We start from the raw sequence: 21,846 nt of genomic DNA, 5'->3' as shown, positions 1-21,846 counted from the left end.
ATAGGGGGTGATAATTGTGATAATTTAGGAACTATACATGGTACAGGAACTATTACCAGTTCAAAGATTGACAAAGAAAGAGCACCTGGCGTCCGTGGATGCAAAACATCCCCCCCCCCCCCAATTTTCCTCCCAATCTAGTCGTATCCAATTACCAGACTGCATTACGCTTCCTCTCTACTGATGCTGACCTCCACTCTTGACTGTGGAGAGCTGTGACTAACACACGGACAGATATGGCACCTTTAATTCGGGGTATAAATAGTTATATTATGGAACAGAACTAGGCACCTTTGTGCAAGGGTATGAACAAGTCAGATATGGCACAGGACATGTCACTTTTGTGCCAGGGTACAAATAGGACAGATATGGCACAGGACATGGCACCTTTGTGTCCAGATATAAACAGGACAGATATGGCACCTTTACGTCAGGGTATAAACAGAACAGATATGGCACCTTTGTGCCAGGGTATAAACAGGACAGATGTGGCACCTTTGTGCCAGGGTATAAACAGGACAGATGTGGCACCTTTACGTCGGGGTATAAACAGGACAGATATGGCACCTTTACGTCAGGGTATAAGCAGAACAGATATGGCACCTTTACGTCGGGGTATAAACAGGACAGATATGGCACCTTTGTGCCAGGGTATAAACAGGACAGATGTGGCACCTTTGTGCCAGGGTATAAACAGGACAGATGTGGCACCTTTGTGCCAGGGTATAAACAAGACAGATATGGCACCTTTACGTCAGGGTATAAACAGAACAGATATGGCACCTTTACGTCAGGGTATAAACAGAACAGATATGGCACCTTTGTGCCAGGGTATAAACAAGACAGATATGGCACCTTTACGTCAGGGTATAAACAGAACAGATATGGCACCTTTACGTCAGGGTATAAACAGAACAGATATGGCACCTTTACGTCAGGGTATAAACAGGACAGATGTGGCACCTTTGTGCCAGGGTATAAACAGGACAGATATGGCACCTTTGTGCCAGGGTATAAACAAGACAGATATGGCACCTTTACGTCAGGGTATAAACAGAACAGATATGGCACCTTTGTGCCAGGGTATAAACAGGACAGATGTGGCACCTTTACGTCGGGGTATAAACAGGACAGATATGGCACCTTTGTGCCAGGGTATAAACAAGACAGATATGGCACCTTTACGTCAGGGTATAAACAGAACAGATATGGCACCTTTACGTCGGGGTATAAACAGGACAGAAGTGGCACCTTTGTGTTGGGGTATAAACAGGAGAGAAGTGGCACCTTTGTGCCAGGGTTTAAACAGGGCAGATATGGCACCTTTACGTCGGGGTACAAACAGGACAGATATGGCACCTTTGTGTTGGGGTAAAAACAGGTGAACTATGGCATAGGACGTGGAATTTTTGTGTATGGGAATAAACAGGACAGATATAGCACCTTTGTGCTGGGGTATAAACAGGACAGATATAGCACCTTTGTGCTGGGGTATAAACAGGACAGATATGGCACCTTTGTGCTGGGGTATAAACAGGACAGATATAGCACCTTTGTGCTGGGGTATAAACAGGACAGATATAGCACCTTTGTGCTGGGGTATAAACAGGACAGATATGGCACCTTTGTGCTGGGGTATAAACAGGACAGATATAGCACCTTTGTGCTGGGGTATAAACAGGACAGATATGGCACCTTTACGTCAGGGTATAAACAGAACAGATATGGCACCTTTACGTCAGGGTATAAACAGGACAGATGTGGCACCTTTGTGCCAGGGTATAAACAGGACAGATATGGCACCTTTACGTCAGGGTATAAACAGGACAGATGTGGCACCTTTGTGCCAGGGTATAAACAGGACAGATATGGCACCTTTACATCAGGGTATAAACAGGACAGAAGTGGCACCTTTGTGCCGGGGTATAAACATGGTTCACCTCACCCCCTGTTTTTCTGTGAGCGTGCAGGAATGAGCTCTCACCTGTCTGTTGTGCAGTTGTCGGTCCACGTACACCTGACCCTCTGTGATATAACCAGTCAGATCAGGAATGGGGTGAGTGATATCTAAGTGGAACGAATAAAGCCACCATAAGAACAAAAGAACAGACGAGAGCACCATAATCTCACTCAGTAAACCGAACAATCATTTCTGTTTGTGCTCGGCTGTGTGTCGCGCGCGGCGGAACGCGTACCCATTTTCAGCCCGTATCGATTCAGCGCAGGTGAGATGTTTACAAACCCTAATAACCGTTCCAGCAGCGGCGTGTTCTAGATGGAGCGGCTACAGTAATAGGCTGTGTTTTTGGAGCATGACAGGAGAGGATAATACACACACACACACACACACACACGCAGAGAGAGAGAGAGGTTTCCTAATACGACGATAATGCGGGACGCCCATTCAGACAGACACGCCGGACTTTTACAAGGATGTTTCTATAGTAACCGGAGGAATGGAGAACGCTCGTGTCTCTGGTTTTTGTGAGTGGAGGATCGATAGAGGAGCGACGCCTCGCTCGTAACGTGGAGGATCTGCCGATGCCCGCGGAGCTCCTGAGGCTGGAGGTCGGGGGTAATTCCACCTCGATTGCGGCAAGTTTTGATCATTGATTGGCCGCTTGAACGTGCTGCGTGGTGCTGTCATTATGAATGGTGATGATGGCCCACTGGGTGATGGAGGTCTGTTGTGCTGTCATTAGGCCTCTTGACTGTGTGTGTACACACAATTCATCAACAGCCATTGTGAGGGCAGCTATGGTTAAAGGTGCCAGGCAAATCCAAGACCACCAAATGGGCAAATCCAAAATCCAATTCCCTATTGCAGCTGTACTGACACTTGCACCACCCCTGCTCCGGACCCCTTCTTATACCCTGCCTCCCTCCCTCAAACATGCTCAATTGTGTCTGCTGGATGCACCGGAATGTCGACTGTGAGCCAGGCTTTACATACGCTTCCCATAAGTCGATTGGCATAAATGCCCACAAACACGGTCTCTCTACAAAGTCTTGTGTAGGCAGTTATACCCTAGCGGTTAAGGTACTGAACTAGTAAACATGAGGCAATCGAAAGTTGCTAGTTCAAGCCCCACCAATGCCACACGTTGCTGCTGTTGGGCCCTTAACCCTCAATTGCTCAAATGCAAGTCGCTTTGGATAAAGGCGTCTGCTAAATGCCGAAAACGTAAATGTATTAAAGGGCGTGGTTTTGGAACGGTCTGGCCAGCAAGCTTATGAAAAGGTGTCCACGTGTGGGAGGAAACCGGAGCTTCCGGCGGAAAACCCACACGACACGAAGAGAACACGCAAACACCACACAGAAAGGACCCGGACCTCTCGACCTGGGAATCGATCCCAGGACCTTCTCACTGTGGAGCGGCAGTGCTACCCACCGAGTAAGTATGGGTACGTGTACCATCATTAGGTAAGGTGTGTGTGTGTGTGTGTGTGTGTGTTCGTACCGTCGTTCGGCATGGTGAGGATGGGGATCTGAGTGATGGATCCGTTTCTACCCTCCACTCTTCCGGCACGCTCGTAAATGGTGGCCAGATCGGTGTACATGTAACCGGGGAAACCGCGGCGGCCCGGGACCTCCTCACGGGCGGCAGATACCTACACACACACACACACACACACACACACACACACACACACACGTGCATTAAATACTTATAGTAGTTAAATCCATATGTGGTTGATTGAGCTGTTATAAGCAGATAGGAAACAACAGTCAGCACAGAATGGAGGTTCCAAAGTCCAACACCCAATGTGATATGACTAGAGCAGTATAAAGGGAGGACCATGGTTCTGTTCCATGTTCTTCAGCTATTCCACTGCTGTAAGAACCCACGTTCGTGCCAATAAATACTCCAATCCAGTAGGAATTTGTGTCAGGAGGGTCCATCAGAAACCTTTCGGGTCAAAGACCAACACAGAAAGCTGCCAGCTTCGCCACTGGTCAGCAGTGGAATCCAGCAATGACCTTCAACAATACAGAGGAAACTGCTCTGCTCTCTGTAGTCTTCCACCACGTGTCCAGGTGTGGCTGTTTTTCTTTTATGCATTAAGTATCTTTATTCAGTATTTTCCCCATTTTTTGTCCCAATTTAGCCATTTCCAATTCCCAAAGAAGGCCTCACTAGCACCCTGGCACTCTTTCCCGACACGTTCCTCCACTACCCCAGACAGCAGGAGTCGCTGTTTCTGTAGCAGTGATGAGAAACCCAATCTGACCTTCCCTCTGTTAGAAGCGCTTAACTAACAGTTAGTTAACAGCTTTCAACACAAGTGGTGTCCCTCAGGGTTCAATTTCAGGCCCAGTTCAATTCTACATTCTGCATAGTCTATTGTTAAGGTTTAAGAATGAGCGTCATTTTGTGTAAAATGAATAAATAACGAGGTGCTGAAGAACAAACTGCACCGCCATGGACGTTCCAGATGATTTTGTATGCACGACAAAGCTTGACCTTCCACTACGCCGCTATTGTTAACCTTGGCTGCATTAATAGCGTCTGTACGGCACAAGCCGGGATGTTTTGGTCTATTTCCACTTAACATAACGCCAGGAGAATTAACATTGAACTTACTTACCTATTCAATAAGACTTCAATAATACATAGAACATGATTATAGTTCATGAGCAGTGAGGTTATCTTAAAGAAAAAAATGCTATGAGGCTACTGGGTAAGTAATTATATTAGCTTGAGGCTAGCACTTAATGTCCCGGCTGCAGCCTTCAGACTCTGATACTGTTAGAAGCACTTAAAAAATAAACAATTGTTATTGCTTCAAAAGTCAAAAACAGGTTTCAACATGTGTGGTGTCCCCCAGGGTTCAATCCCAGGCCCAGTTCAATTCTGCACTGTCTATTGTTAAGGCTGTGTTTCAAGATATAACATATCCAGTGATAATGAGCACCTTTATTAATGTACACAAAGTAAGTTATTAAAAAAATAACTAACAGTGACGTGTTACTGTTGCGCCACCTGCCTGCCATGCACGGAATATCTCTCTAAAATAAAACCCTATCTGACCTTCTCTCCCTCAGACATGGCCGTCCTGCCATCCAGCATCTAGCTTACGGCTAGCACTTATAGTCCCGACTGCATCCTTCAGACTCAGACTCACAAAAAAGTCAATTGACAGCCTTTAACATGTGTGGCATCCCTCAGGGTTTAATCCCAGGCCCAGTTCAATTATGCACTGTCTATTGTTAAGGCTGTGTTTAAAAATATAACATATTCAGTGATAATGACCAGCTTTATTTATCAAACCAAAGTAATTAATTAAAACAAAATAAACTATTAATAAGATTTTACTGTTGCGCCACCTGCCTGCCATGCACGGAATATCTCAATAATACAGAGGAACATGCTTTGCTCTCTGTAGTCCTCCACTACTTGTCCAGAAGTGGCTGTCTTTGTTTTATGCATTCACTTTCTCCTTCTCATTTTCCCCACTTTTTGTCCCAATTTAGTCATTTCCAGGGCCTCACTAGCACCCTGGCACCCTTTCCCGACACGTTCCTCCACTACTCCAGACAGCAGGAGTCGCTGTTTCTGTACCTTCCCTCTAATACAAAACAACTAGGATGGCACCAGGGTAAAACATGTTAGCCCACTAGTGCCCACTAGTGGCTCTGAAGCTGTTAAGTTCGAATCGCAGCTCTGCTATCAGCCGGCCAGGTGCCTACACGGACGCACGTTCTCTGTAAGGCTGTGTCTCTGTAAGGGGAGGGACGATGGGTGAAACAGGGTTCTTCGACTGCACCCATGCCTCGACTCTTCTCATTTGAGGGTGAAGGGCGGCGACAGCGGGCGGTGAGAGAGAAATTAGCTCCGATTGGCTGTCGACTGAATTGGGCGCCAAAGTAAAAATAAATAAATAAATAAACAAATAAAGCGAAACGTCTTTCATTCCAACCGTAATGAACAGAAATTCCACACTTCAACACCGCCGAGCGAAATCCTTCACGTCAGAGGCGAAGCCGCTCCCGCCGAGGCTACGTGCCGCCGAACCCGCGGGCTCCGCCGAGCGGCCGACCTTCACGCCGATGAAAGGTAACGGAACGGGAGAGTTAAACGCTAATGCCCCCGATGCTTCTTCTGAGTGGTTAAAGACAAAAACGAGCCGTATTGATCGGGCGTCCGTCCAAGGCTAACGCCGCGGCCGTGCTTTCACGCGTGCTTCGATTGTTCGTAGCGGCTATTGTGCGGCTGGCACAGCGAACTGAGAAAACATGTGCCGGCCTACAAAACCATTGCAACACACATGAAAGAGAAGTCGAATGGAACGTAACAGTGAGAAGAAAAAAAAATAATAAAATAAATAAAAATACGTCTTTCTAAAGCCTCTTTTGTCTCATGAAATATGAGGTCGAGGAATCTTTTAAACCTCATTTATTTTTGTTCCCTTTTTAGTTCCACATGGAAATGATGAGCGTCTCTTCAGACCGCTGTTGTTCCTGTCATAGTCACGGACCGTCGGCGACTGAGGGGCGTGTGCCTCTGTGCCTCTGTGGCTAAATGTGATACTGTGTGTCTACTGAGGGGCAGATGTTTCGGGAGTCCCTCTATTATGGGCGCTCAAAACCTTCCAGGAAACCCGACACCAAGCTTACAACTGAGAGGTGCAGGTCGTCTGCTGTCTCAATGCAATCCAACACCCGCAATACCCACAATGCAACACTCACAGTCCAACATCCAGAGTACAACACCCAGAGTCAAACACACACAGTCCAACATCCAAAGTTCAACACCCTGAGTCCATCACCCACAATCCAACACCCAGAATTCAACACCCCGAGTCCAGCACCCACTATGCAACACCTACAATGTAACACCCAGAGTCCAGCACCCACAGTTCAACACCTAGAGTCCAACACTCACAATCCATCACTCACAATCCATCACCCACAATCCATCACCCACAATCCAACACCCTGAGTCCAACACCCAGAGTCCATCACTCACAATCCAACACCCTGAGTCCAACACCCTGAGTCCAACACCCAGAGTCCAACACCCTGAGTCCAACACCCAGAGTCCATCACTCACAATCCAACACCCAGAGTCCATCACTCACAATCCAACACCCAGAGTCCAACACCCTGAGTCCAACACCCACAGTCTAACACCCTGAGTCCAACACCCAGAGTCCATCACTCACAATCCAACACCCAGAGTCCAACACCCTGAGTCCAACACCCACAGTCTAACACCCTGAGTCCAACACCCAGAGTCCATCACTCACAATCCAACACCCTGAGTCCAACACCCACAGTCTAACACCCTGAGTCCAACACCCAGAGTCCATCACTCACAATCCAACACCCAGAGTCCATCACTCACAATCCAACACCCTGAGTCCAACACCCAGAGTCCAACACCCTGAGTCCAACACCCAGAGTCCATCACTCACAATCCAACACCCAGAGTCCATCACTCACAATCCAACACACAGAGTCCAACACCCACAGTCTAACACCCTGAGTCCAACACCCAGAGTCCATCACTCACAATCCAACACCCAGAGTCTAACACCCAGAGTCCAACACCCAGAGTCCAACACCCAGAGTCTAACCACCCAGAGTCTAACCACCCACAGTCCATCACCCAGAGTCTAACCACCCACAGTCCATCACTCACAATCCAACACCCTGAGTCCAACACCCTGAGTCCAACACCCAGAGTCCAACACCCTGAGTCCAACACCCTGAGTCCAACACCCAGAGTCCATCACTCACAATCCAACACCCAGAGTCCATCACTCACAATCCAACACCCAGAGTCCAACACCCTGAGTCCAACACCCACAGTCTAACACCCACAGTCTAACACCCTGAGTCCAACACCCAGAGTCCATCACTCACAATCCAACACCCTGAGTCCAACACCCACAGTCTAACACCCTGAGTCCAACACCCAGAGTCCATCACTCACAATCCAACACCCAGAGTCCATCACTCACAATCCAACACCCTGAGTCCAACACCCAGAGTCCAACACCCTGAGTCCAACACCCAGAGTCCATCACTCACAATCCAACACCCAGAGTCCATCACTCACAATCCAACACCCAGAGTCCAACACCCACAGTCTAACACCCTGAGTCCAACACCCAGAGTCCATCACTCACAATCCAACACCCAGAGTCTAACACCCAGAGTCCAACACCCAGAGTCCAACACCCAGAGTCTAACCACCCAGAGTCTAACCACCCACAGTCCATCACCCAGAGTCTAACCACCCACAGTCCATCACCCAGAGTCCAACAACCGCAGTCCATCACCCACAATGCAACACTCTGAGTCCAACACCCCAAGTCCAACACCCAGAGTCTACTCAGAACTTCAACCATGTTTAGTCTTTAGATCAATTTTGGTCTAGTCCAACTGGATGTGGGTGTAGAATTACTGTCTCCCAGCTGTTTCACTGTACCTTTGTCACCACCCGAAAAACCACCGCTCAGTAATGGTCCAACTTGTGAAACAGATGGGCTAAAGTCAACAGTTATACCTTCACTAACTTAACTTCACCGGTGGGCTCTTACCTCTCTCAGAGCCTCGGCGTAGGAGCTCATGTCCGTCAGGATGACCAGCACGTGCTTCTCACACTGATACGCCAAATACTCGGCCGAGGTCAGAGCCAGACGAGGGGTGATGATGCGCTCGATCCTGAGGAGGGAATTCAGAGAGGCGACGTCAGGAACAGTCCAACACCCAGCATCTACTCAAATCTAACAAGGTTTAGTCTCTAGACCAACTGCAGCCAATGTCTCTCATCACCGCCACAACTCCCATTGTTGATGTGGGTATACAATTACTGACTGTATCCCAGCTGTTGCTCTGGACACTTTGTCCCGTCCCGCCTTCTTCCCCACCCATGTAACCCAAGTTAGTGTCGCTGGAGTGCTCTTGATGTGAGGATGTGGGTATACAATTACTGACTGTATCCCACCGTAACACTTCGAGGTCAAAAGTATTAGGACGCCCCTTCTAAAGTTTGAATTCCTATGTTTCAGCCACAGCAGTTGCCAACAGGTGTACTACATAAATCAATACTATAAGGTAAATTATGTGCTTCCAAAATTGCATCAACAGTTTAGGGAAGGTCCGCTCCTGTTCCAGCTTGACTCTATAAAGACGTGAAGTGCTTAGTCATACCAATGCACTTTTGACTGGACTGAATGGGCACAAATTCCCACAGACATACTTAAAAGACTTGTGAGAGGGCTGATCAGAAGAGTGGATGTCATTATAATAGCTGAAAAGATCACATAGGGGTCAATCAATTTTAATACCATGTGCTTTTTAAATAGGACGTCCAACAAGCTCATGCTAAGGTGTTCAAGTACTTCTGGCCTTTCCGTTTTTTTTGTCAATGTTTGTGCTCAGAGTGAACGCTCCCCTTGACTCACGTTGGGTCGTTGGCCAGATTGAGGAACAGGCAGACATTGTCCATCGATCCGTTCTCCTCGAAGTCTGACTTGAAGAAGCGAGCGGTCTCCATGTTGACCTGAAAACGATAAACATTAACATGTTGAATATTCTCAGTTCTCACAGTGATGGGCGACTCGATGTCCTAATATCCTGCTCACTGAGGACAGAGCAGGATCCCCCCCCCCCCCCCCCGCTCATATAAGCCCTCACCGAAGGTAATTTCCTGCAGGAGGAAGAGTCACACCCATACGAATCAAGCTTAACACCTCAGTCGGCCTGTGCATGAAATCAGGGGATAGTGTTACACGCGCTCAATAGACGCGGCGCTAAATACAAGGACAAGAAGCCGGGTCGCTGACATCACCGGCCAGGTTAATGGAAGCTCTACACACCCTAATGTGCCGGCGAACGCGACACCTGACCCGTTTAATGCGGCTCCGAGAGGACAGACTGTGTCCAATGGGGCGACAGTAACATGCGTTTGGAGACGGAGGGCGTGGGAGGTTAAGGGGGGGTTAATGGGAGGATTAAGTCACTTGGCCGGACACACACTTGGATTCTTTTCGGCGTCTAGACGTGGGTAATGCCTGGTGTTCAGCTAGACAGACTTTCAGCAGAGGATCATCAGTTAAGTAAGAATCCAATTCCTACATACCACTCACAGGTTCTGGTTCGACAACATGATTGGCTGATTCCGGGCCTGGGCAACTTGCCATGACCGTCAGCTCCGTGTGTTCTGTCCTTCTGACCAGAATCAGTCAGTGATCTAAAGCCCAAGTGCAATTAGGTTATGCAACAAGACCAGGATGATCAGGAGCACTAGAACCAGACCACATCTGAAAAGCTCTAGAGAAAGAAACTGAAGGTTTTGGACTGGTCTAGTCCCAGAACGGACTTGAACCCGTACGGAGATGCTGTGGCAGGACCTTAACCAGTCAGGTTATGCTCGAAAGCCCATTAGCTGTGCTGACAGAACAAAAAGAACAAAACGAGGGGCTGGACGTTGGCTCGGTGGGTAGCACCGTCACCTCACAGGAAGAAATTCCAGGGTTCGATTCCCGGGTAAAGCGGTCCGGGTCCTTTCTATGTGGAGTTTGCATGTTCTCCCCGTGTCTGCGTGGGTTTCCTCCGGGAGCAGATGATGAATGAATGAATAACAAAATAAAGACTCACTCCCATAGCAGCGAAGACGATGGCGAAGTTCTCTGAGCTGTAATCCATGACGTCTTTCGACTTCTTGACCAGACCAGCCTGCCGACAGATCTGAGCGGCAATCTAACACACACACACACACACACACACACACACACACACACACACACACACACACACGAACATAAGCATCCTCACTATGATCCTCACTACACCAATCAGCCATAACATTAAAACCACCTCCTTGTTTCTACACTCACTGTCCATTTTATCAGCTCCACTTACCATATAGAAGCACTTTGTAGTTCTACAATTACTGACTGTAGTCCATCTGTTTCTATACATGCCTTTTAAACCTGCTTTCACCCTGTTCTTCAATGGTCAGGACCCCCACAGGACCACCACAGAGCAGGTATTATTTAGGTGGTGGATCATTCTCAGCTCTGCAGTGACACTGACATGGTGGTGGTGTGTTAGTGTGTGGAGTTTTTAAATACCGTGTCCACTCACTGTCCACTCTATTAGACGCTCCTACCTAGTTGGTCCACCTTGTAGATGTAAAGTCAGAGACGATCGCTCATCTATTGCTGCTGTTTGAGTCGCTCATCTTCTAGACCTTCATCAGTGGTCACAGGACGCTGCCCACGTGGTGCTGTTGGCTGGATATTTTTGGTTGGTGGACTATTCTCAGTCCAGCAATGACAGTGAGGTGTTTAAAATCTCCAGCAGCGCTGCTGTGTCTGACCCACTCATACCAGCACAACACACACTAACACACCACCACCATGTCAGTGTCACTGCAGTGCTGAGAATGATCCACCACCTAAATAATACCTGCTCTGTGGGGGTCCTGACCATTGAAGAACAGAGTGAAAGCAAGTTAAAAAGGTATGTAGAGAACAGTCAGTAATTGTAGAACTACAAAGTGCTTCTATATGGTAAGTGGAGCTGATAAAATGGACAGTGAGTGTAGAAACAAGGAGGTGGTTTTAATGTTATGGCTGATCGGTGTAAAATAACGTCTATACTGTAAGGATTTCGACTAGACCACCCATCCCTGCTTGTACCAGCATGTGTGTGTGTTTTTTTCCCTACAACCCCTGCTGACACGCTGTAAAAAAATGTCACCGCGTGTTTATGGAATTGTCCCCCTGACCCACTTCGGTTCCGACAAGCATCAGCACGGCAGGGAGAAAACAATTAAAGCTCCTCTGTCTAATAACGGCAATCATGAGGTGCTGCTGCACAAGAGCGAGCGAGCGAGTGAGATAGACACAGAGAGAGAGAGAGAGAGAGAGAGAGAGAGAGAGATAAAGAGCAGCGGGTTAAAACTGGGCGCATTTAAACACATTTCCTGCCAAATAGCTGCATCATCATAATCCCGCTGATAAATACGTTCTGCTACGACGTATAAACCATTTCCTTACTGAGCTCGGCAATTTCGGTGGAAGATACGAAGAAATCATTTTATCGCCTGGCTGAGATAATCTACAAATCACCTTCAGCTTCCTGTTCACGTTAGAGGATCCTGACAGTGGAGAAGCCGAGATCTTCCAGGAATACGGCACTTATATTTATCTCCTCCTCATACCAGACTCTTTACGCTGGATGCCCTTCCTGACGAGACCCTCAGATTTCTATCCGGGCTTGAAACCAGTGCTGAGAGCGCACTGAGATGTGTGAAATTAGTCTATCATGTCCATGCACTTATCACTGCTGAGATTCGAACCCTGGTTCTCCAGATCGCCAGATGCCCTTCCTCATTCTATTTCTATCAGGGCTTGGGACGGGCGCTAAGAGCGCACTGACAAGTGTGCACCCTGCAATCCCAGGACATTAGCCAATCACATCCATGCACTTATCACTGCTGAGATTCGAACCCGCAACCCAGCTATTTCTATCTGGACTTGGGACCAGTGCTGAGAGCGCACTGAGATGTGCGCAGCCTCCAATCTCAGACATTAGCCAAACATGCCCATGCACACATGACTGCTGAGATTCGAACCCTGACCCTCCAGATCGCCAGATGCCCTTCCTGACGTGACCCTCCTATTTCTATCCTGGCTTGGAACTGTCTCCAATCCCAGACATAAGCCAATCATATCCATGCACACATGACTGCTGAGATTCGAACCCTGGCCCTCCATATCGCCGGATGCCGTTCCTGACACAACCCCTTCTATTTCTTTCTGGGCTTGGGACGGGTGGTGAGAGTGCACTGACAGGTGTGCACCCCGCAATTCCAGACATTAGCCAATCATGCCCATGCACGCGGCACAGCTGAGATTCGAACCCTGGTTCTCTAGACGTTTGTGTATCGCTTAATGACCTGAAATGATTCAGCAAGACACATTAGCAATAGCTGAGCCAATCCATACATGAAAACACACACACACACACACACACACACACACACACACACACACACACACACACACACACACACACACACACACACACACACACACACACACACACACCTCATTATGTGGAAGCCCAGCAGCGGAAAAAATGGGGATCTTCTGTCCTCTGGCGATGCTGTTCATGCCGTCGATGGCAGAGATGCCCGTCTGGATCATTTCCTCTGGGTAGATGCGGCACTGAGGGTTGATGGGCTGGCCTGGATACACAATACAGAGGGGGTCACTGCCAGTACAACAATAAAAATACAGTGTGTGTGTATGTATATATATATATATACAGTGTATCACAAAAGTGAGTACACCCCTCACATTTCTGCAGATATTTAGGTATATCTTTTCATGGGACAACACTGACAAAATGACACTTTGACACAATGAAAAGTAGTCTGTGTGCAGCTTATATAACAGTGTAAATTTATTCTTCCCTCAAAATAACTCAATATACAGCCATTAATGTCTAAACCACCGGCAACAAAAGTGAGTACACCCCTAAGAGACTACACCCCTAAATGTCCAAATTGAGCACTGCTTGTCATTTTCCCTCCAAAATGTCATGTGACTCGTTAGTGTTACTAGGTCTCAGGTGTGCATAGGGAGCAGGTGTGTTCAATTTAGTAGTACAGCTCTCACACTCTCTCATACTGGTCACTGAAAGTTCCAACATGGCACCTCATGGCAAAGAACTCTCTGAGGATCTTAAAAGACGAATTGTTGCGCTACATGAAGATGGCCAAGGCTACAAGAAGATTGCCAACACCCTGAAACTGAGCTGCAGCACAGTGGCCAAGATCATCCAGCGTTTTAAAAGAGCAGGGTCCACTCAGAACAGACCTCGCGTTGGTCGTCCAAAGAAGCTGAGTGCACGTGCTCAGCGTCACAGCCAACTGCTGTCTTTGAAAGATAGGCGCAGGAGTGCTGTCAGCATTGCTGCAGAGATTGAAAAGGTGGGGGGTCAGCCTGTCAGTGCTCAGACCATACGCCGCACACTACATCAAATTGGTCCGCATGGCTGTCACCCCAGAAGGAAGCCTCTTCTGAAGTCTCTACACAAGAAAGCCCACAAACAGTTTGCTGAAGACATGTCAACAAAGGACATGGATTACTGGAACCATGTCCTATGGTCTGATGAGACCAAGATTAATTTGTTTGGTTCAGATGGTCTCAAGCATGTGTGGCGGCAATCAGGTGAGGAGTACAAAGATAAGTGTGTCATGCCTACAGTCAAGCATGGTGGTGGGAATGCCATGGTCTGGGGCTGCATGAGTGCAGCAGGTGTTGGGGAGTTACATTTGATTGAGGGACACATGAACTCCAATATGTATTGTGAAATACTGAAGCAGAGCATGATCCCCTCCCTCCGGAAACTGGGTCGCAGGGCAGTGTTCCAGCATGATAATGACCCCAAACACACCTCTAAGACTACCACTGCTTTATTGAAGAGGCTGAGGGTAAAGGTGATGGACTGGCCAAGCATGTCTCCAGACCTAAACCCAATAGAACATCTTTGGGGCATCCTCAAGCGGAAGGTGGAGGAGCGCAAAGTCTCGAATATCCGCCAGCTCCGTGATGTCGTCATGGAGGAGTGGAAAAGCATTCCAGTGGCAACCTGTGAAGCTCTGGTAAACTCCATGCCCAGGAGAGTTAAGGCAGTTCTGGGAAATAATGGTGGCCACACAAAATATTGACACTTCAGGAACTTTCACTAAGGGGTGTACTCACTTTTGTTGCCAGTGGTTTAGACATTAATGGCTGTATATTGAGTTATTTTGAGGGAAGAATAAATTTACATTGTTATATAAGCTGCACACAGACTACTTTTCATTGTGTCAAAGTGTCATTTTGTCAGTGTTGTCTTATGAAAAGATATACTTAAATATCTGCAGAAATGTGAGGGGTGTACTCACTTTTGTGATACACTGTATATACACCAATCAGGCATAACATTATGACCACCTTCCTAATATTGTGTTGGTCCTCCTTTTGCTGCCAAAACAGCCCAGCAACTGTGATGCTCTGTGTATTCTGACACCTTTCTATCAGAACCTGCATTAACTTCTACAGCAATTTTGAGCTACAGTAGCTCGTCTGTTGGATCTGACCACACGTGCATCAATGACCCTGTCGCCGGTTTACCACTGTTCCTTTCTTGGACCACTTTTGATAGATACTGACCACAACAGACCCCACAAGATTTTAGGTAAACCCTGTTATTTTAAATTCTAGAAACTGCAGCAAACACAAAGGTCTCATACCCATGATGTCCAGGTAGTCCTCAGCCAGAACACTTGGACCCCGGTCGATGGGTTTGCCGGAGCCGTTGAATACTCGACCTGTGTGGAAGGTAAACAACAAGCAGAAAACATCAGAGCTGCATCAGCTTTTTTTATGTGTATCTATTCAACTTCGTTAGGTTTAACCCGTGGTCAAATGTTCCTCAGGATTATGGGAGTTTATAAACGGGGGAATATAAAGGGTGCAGCCTCTAAACTACATACATTTAACTACTGACCTGAGGTGCAAATGAAATCTGACTTATTTATCATTTCAGGGTTCAGAATAAGAACCTGTCACAGGTCAAATCTGGCAACCCTACACCAAAAACTCTGAATCTATTAGCTCTTGATTTTAAATCCGGGTGGTGCTATCGACCTGGCCAGGCATCAAAGGGCAGAATTGGCTGTGTCTGAGGGAGGGAGGTTGAAAAAAGGGTTTTATTGCAGGTACTTAGTGCGGCTCTCTGTTAGACTCCATCACTTACAAGGGAAAAAAGACTCATAAAAGATCAAAGGGGGTGCAAAGAAAGCAGGAATAGTCAAAAACATGCGACAATTTTCTCAGATGAGACGTTTCTGGTCTCCTAAGGACTTGGTATGGTTTGGGTTGGCACCTCGGATCAAGGGGGGCATGTTACGCCTGCTCATAATCACCAAATCCGACCCAGGGATCGGTTCGAGGAGCATCAGACCAGCCGAAACATATCCCCCACCCCTACAAACCACTTACATAAAGCGTGCTCTAATGCTAAATCAAGTGTGTTAACACTAGACGAAGTTTTAGCAGCGACGTAGCACGGGTTTACCTAGCATGTCCTCGGAGACGGGCGTGCGCAGGATGTCGCCCGTGAACTCGCACGCCGTCTTCTTGGCATCGATACCCGAGGTCCCTTCAAACACCTGCCGCAAAAGAGACAATAATCAGTGGTTAGGAAAAATCATAAGGTGGTGGTTCAGGAACTTTTACGGACCGAGGACCACCCCTGATAAATCCAAAAACTACACACTCACACAATTGCTTTATACTTTATTAGGTACACCTATCTGGTATGTTCATTCAGTAATTGTTTATAGGCTACATCTATCACACGGATTAGGATGACTGCGGTTATATGTCATATTAAAATCCTCTCTAATGAGGCAGCTGCCCAGGTAGGCAGCAAGGCAGCTCACTAGGTTTTCACACAGACCCTTGGTCACCCCCTAGTATTAACCCTAAAGTTTCGCCAGTATACTGACTGTAAACTCGAGAACTGAGGATCCTCTGAAGCAAACATGAGTAGGTTGGAACACAACCCACCCACCAAATTATTTTCCTACTCTATTGAATCCACTACCCACATAAGTTCACCTCCAGGACCCGTCAGTTGGCACATTTTTACTGAATAGTGGCATAAAAACAGGGGCCGGTGCATCATCTTACAGGTCACACAGGGAGACGACACAGTGTGATAAAAAAGGGATGGACCATAAAAATACAGATCACCATCATCACATGGTGCAGAAGTCAGATAGACTCAGTTTTACCAGGTTATAAAAATATACAAACATTTTTAGTCGTGATTCAGCCCTCGCAGACTCACAGACTTCCCCTCGGTACTTCTCATAATCATCACAAGATGTTTGTGTTACTTTTTTTACCCCATCGGTTAAACCAGCAATGCTGGTCAACATCGATCCTAAAAAAAAAACTTATTTAATCATTTGGATCAGCTGCTTCATCTAAATCAGACGTGGTCAGGGTCACGGTGTAGCTGGCATCACCTGGAAAGACTGAGCACGAGGCAGGACTCCAGCCGAAACAGGCCTCGAATGCACACGTACATTTACTCCATCACATGAATGTTTTTTTGTTTTTTTTACCTCAAGGTTTAGACATATCCAATTCCCTTTGTTACATTTCACTGCAGACGCTTTAACCGAGCCTTCAGAGGAGTAGAGCAAGCCAGAACACAGAAGCTTAGCATTTGAAAAGCTGCAGACATAGACCTTGGTGGATTGCAAAAAAGAGGAGCGCACTGCCCTCCGTCTTCCTCCCCCAGAATGAGGTGTTTCTGTCGTGGGCTGTGCTGTTCGAGGAGCCATGAGGCGTGAATTGGAAAGTAAGCAGTACCGAAGTGCTCGGGAGTCTTACCTGTACGACAGCCTTACTGCCGATCACCTCCAGCACCTGACCGCTCCTCTTGGTGCCGTCCGGCAGGGTGAGATGGACGATCTCTGCGTAGCGTGGAAACTACAGAAAGTGGAAAACAGAAGTGGACGATCGTAAGGGCGCTTTCACATGAGAAGCGGCAAAACCGTGAGTGAGATAAAACGTCGTCAAAGTGTGAATATGAGACGAATCTGTGTTTGTGTGGAATAAGCATCAGATCCAGTGTTACAGCTCCACGTGTATCTGTGTTTATCTGGATTTTCCTCCCTGTTTCACTTTTAAACTTGTGTTACAGCTCGAGCTTCTGGGAAATCAGAATCAGCTTCTCCCAGAGTCTAAAAATAAAGCTTAACGTGGTTTAATGTACTAAAAGGAGGAGACAGGAGCACTAAACTCATTACTACTGCTCATAAGTTTCTCTCCACTGATCAATTTGTTTGAGTACAATAAGTCACATTAAGCTTTGTTTGTACGGCTTTTGATTTTATATCAAACAGTTCGTCTCTCATTGGAGGAGCTTTGAAAAGGTCAGCGACATTAATAAATAAAATAAAAAAATAATTATATAAAATAATGAAAATATAAAAACAATTAATAAATAAAAAATAAAAATAATATAATTTTTGGACAAAACATGTATTCATATGCAGGTCAGCATAAATAAATAAATAAATTATATAAAATAATGAAAATAAATAAATAAAATATTAATGAAATAAATAAATAAATAATAATCAAAATAAATAAATAATATAATTCTTGGATTAAATATGTATTAATATGCTGGTCAGCCCGAATAAATAAATAAATAATTATATAAAATAAAATAAAAATAAAGAAAGAAAGAAAATATAAATTAAATAAATAAATAATAATAAATATTTAGGTATTCATATGCAGATCAGCATGAATAAATAAATAAATAAATAAATAAATAAATAAATAAATAAATAAATAAATAAATAGTTATATAAAATAATGAAAATATAAAGAAAGAAAGAAAATATTAATAAAATAAATAAATAAATAATGAAAATATACATTTTGGACGATATACTGTATGTGTCCATATGAAGGTCAGCATGAATAAATAAAATAATTATATAAAATAATTATATAAAATAATGAAAATATAAATGAACAAAGAAAATATAAATAAAATGAATAAATAAAAATAAATAAATAATAAACATAAATTTATTGGATGAAATATGTATTCTAATCATTCTATCACAGAAAAAGAACAGTTGCAGTAATCACTAATGTAAAGGTGTATAAAACAGCTCTTACTTTGACGTTGTCCAGAATGACCAGGGGTCCATTTACACCCGACACAGTGGAGTAAGCTGAAAAATAAATAAATAAATATATAAAATTTAACATCACTCACTTTATAAGCTACTTATTTAAATCAGGGTCGCGGGGGTGCTGGAGCATATCCCGGCTCTCAGTGAGACACCCAGGACAGGGCGCCAGTCAATCTTTTACATTGGATTACATTCAATATCGATTCTACATTAAACATTTTACTAATAACCAGCCACCTCGTTTCCCTAAAACGTCCAGATGTTTCCTGTGCGATTCAACGCCGACCGTCAGTCACATGGTAAAGAGCGCCCCTCTCTCCGACACCCGTCCACCCGCCTGTGACCTTTCTCCGAGCATAATAATCGCCTTTCTGTGCATTTCCATGTTTAAATGTCAAAGTCCAGTAACCGCGTCCTCGCTCCCCCCGGTACCAGCGCGAACCCGCCCGGTTCATACGGGCGTGCTGAAATGCCAACGTCTCTGCCCGAAAACACAGGCTTCTCCTAACCGTACTGGCATCCATCAGACCTAAAACACAAGGGTAATGCACCTGAAATAACTGGAATTAGAGAGAGAGGGGCGTGGGGCTGCTCCTTTGTGCCGGGCACGGGGGCACAAAGAGCTGGTATGGGTTAAGGGCGCGGAGGAGAGCGGAGGAGAGTGGCGGCCGTGGCGGAGTAACAATTTGGACATAAGCGTCCGTGACTTTTACTCCCGGAGGAACATCGGAGATACACATTCATAGTGATTCATTAAAAGAAATGGCACTTTATAATATAAAAATGATATATAATTTATATGACATAAACAGGGTTAGGGGCCTTGCTCAAGGGCCCAACGATGACTGCATAGCCGAGCCTGGATTCAAACTGTTAATCTTCCAGCTGACAGCCCAAGACAGACCGACATCAAGACTCTCTGTACTCTCACCTATCTGTTTAAACAGTTGAGTCAAGGCTCCAGGAGCAGACAGGGTTAGGGGCCTCGCTCAAGGGCCCAATGGTGGCTGCATAGCCGAGCCTGGATTCAAACTCACAATCTTCCAGCTGACAGCCCAAGACAGACCAGCATCAAGACTCTCTGTACTCTCAACTATCTGTTTAAACAGTTGAGTCAGGGCTCCAGGAGCAGACAGGGTTAGGGGCCTCGCTCAAGGGCCCAATGGTGGCTGCATAGCCGAGCCTGGATTCAAACTGACAATCTTCCAGCTGACAGCCCAAGACAGACCAGCATCAAGACTCTCTGTACTCTCACCTATCTGTTTAAACAGCTGAGTCAAGGCTCCAGGGTTCGAATCTCAGCGGTGCTATCGACCGGTCGGGCGACTGCACAGACATAATTGGCTAATTTCCACAGGGAACACACAACGAGTGTCAGCTGGCTTAGTTCGGAGGATCGTCTGGACACCCCCTACACACACACACGATCGTGCAGGTGTGTGTTGCGGGTGGCCTGTCGTTAGCGGCCGACAATAGCGGAGGGCGATTTAGGACGAACGTTAGCTGCTGTGTTACCGGAGCCGATGTGCCGATGTGTGAGGTCAACTCTGACTAACTCTGGGTCGAGCCCTAATGTGTTGGCTTTTGGAAGTGATGAATAAGTGTGTGTGTGTGTGTGTGTGTGTGTGTGTGTGTGTGTGTGTGTGTTGCTTTGTTTGGGGCGTCAGACTGCAGCCTGATATCAAAGGCTGCCGAAACAAGCGTCCAGCGCCCAACGCCTCCAATTAGCCTGAATAACTCGGCAATGCGCGCTACCACACACACACACACACACATTAGCATGCCACACACACCTGCAATCCCAATTAGTAACATAGAAGGATGTGTGTGTGTGGGGGTGGGTGGATTTGTTGGTTGAGAGCAGAGTTACTAATGTGCCGCTGCTTTCACATCATCATCACATGAAAACCTTCTTCCCCTTAAAGCTTCGAGCGCCCAGAAAGGTGGAAATCAGACTGTAAGCGTCTCTCAGTCTCTTAGACACGCCCGATTCCTACTCCTCCTGTCCCGCCATTGGTCACGCAACTCTCCTTATGTCATCCGGGCTTGGGACCTGCACTAAGAACGCACCTACAAGCGCACCTCCCAAAAACTAGCTTGTGTGATTTGGAACGCTGCCGAAAGTCACTAGGTCTTCACATCGACCCCAGTTGGGACATTATGAGAACGAATGGGGACAATAAACCTGATTTAAGCCACACAGATGAAGCCAAAGATAAAAGGAATCAATGACTGAAAGTTAATATTAACACATTTAATGCTAATGCGCTGGTGTGTTCATCACCACTCCAGCACTTTGATCAAATCAGAGTCATTTGTGATGTAAATTACGTTATGTTTAAATGCAGGGTGTCTTAAAAAAATCGAATTTGGACGTTTCTCACTCCGATCTAGTCGTCATTCGTTATTCAAACGTCACGGACACAAAAGTCTTCACCAAAAATAAATACAAGCCGGCAAAAATGAGTGAAAATAATCGCCCGAGCGTCCACAGAGCGCGTTTTCCCCCCAAACAAAAGATTAGCCCGGCGCGACTGATTATAATAATTATGAGCCGAGGCTAATCACGCGCATCAAAAAGTGCCTTAAAAATACGCATTTCTCCGCAAATTCCGACGTTTTTCCGTCAAGACTTGACGCTTTTTGTTCTACGCCTCCTTATCGGAGCGAACCCGAGGCAAATTGCGGTGCAGGGCTTGGGATGGACGACGGACGCGCTGGTAAAATGGACTTAATAGCTCCACTTAGCCTAGAAATTGTCCATATGTTTCAAAAGAGATTCATATGGCTATTTACGCAAGACGTGATGGTAATTATGATGTAGGAAAATTGCCGGCGTATAATTGTACACCAACCTCTTAAACATCTCTGCAAACAAAACCCACAACACACGGCCCACGACTAATGGAAAACACGAGTGAAATCTGAAATCATTCCCCCAAACATGATCAGACTCGAGTAGAGCAGCCAAAATAAAGCACAACACCAACTCCAGTACATCAAAACCACACAGAACCAATCAGAGGACCAAAAACAGGCAAAAGTTTTATTTATAAAGCACCTTTCTTATAGCCAAGGTCTACAGGACAGAGGAGGAGAG

The 21,846-nt window shown here is 46.2% G+C and overlaps 1 protein-coding gene across 1 annotated transcript in view; it reads right to left on the bottom strand.

The window, feature by feature from the left end:
* atp6v1ba (ATPase, H+ transporting, lysosomal, V1 subunit B, member a) overlaps nucleotides 1-21,846 on the bottom strand; it is a 33,678-nt gene that overhangs the window by 2,114 nt on the left and 9,718 nt on the right. The window contains exons 2-11 of the mRNA XM_063007217.1: nucleotides 18,730-18,785; nucleotides 17,422-17,520; nucleotides 16,094-16,187; nucleotides 15,267-15,344; nucleotides 13,072-13,211; nucleotides 10,613-10,714; nucleotides 9,418-9,515; nucleotides 8,551-8,674; nucleotides 3,462-3,612; nucleotides 1,985-2,067 (exon numbers count right to left, since the gene is read on the bottom strand). Coding sequence (XP_062863287.1) covers nucleotides 1,985-2,067; nucleotides 3,462-3,612; nucleotides 8,551-8,674; nucleotides 9,418-9,515; nucleotides 10,613-10,714; nucleotides 13,072-13,211; nucleotides 15,267-15,344; nucleotides 16,094-16,187; nucleotides 17,422-17,520; nucleotides 18,730-18,785 — 1,025 coding nt within the window. The remainder of the gene's footprint in view (nucleotides 1-1,984; nucleotides 2,068-3,461; nucleotides 3,613-8,550; nucleotides 8,675-9,417; nucleotides 9,516-10,612; nucleotides 10,715-13,071; nucleotides 13,212-15,266; nucleotides 15,345-16,093; nucleotides 16,188-17,421; nucleotides 17,521-18,729; nucleotides 18,786-21,846) is intronic.

The sequence above is a fragment of the Trichomycterus rosablanca genome, chromosome 13, assembly GCF_030014385.1.
Source record: "Trichomycterus rosablanca isolate fTriRos1 chromosome 13, fTriRos1.hap1, whole genome shotgun sequence".
Taxonomy (NCBI): Eukaryota; Metazoa; Chordata; class Actinopteri; order Siluriformes; family Trichomycteridae; genus Trichomycterus; species Trichomycterus rosablanca.
The sequence above is the reverse complement of the archived record's forward strand: the minus strand, read 5'-3'. Positions and strand labels throughout refer to the sequence as shown.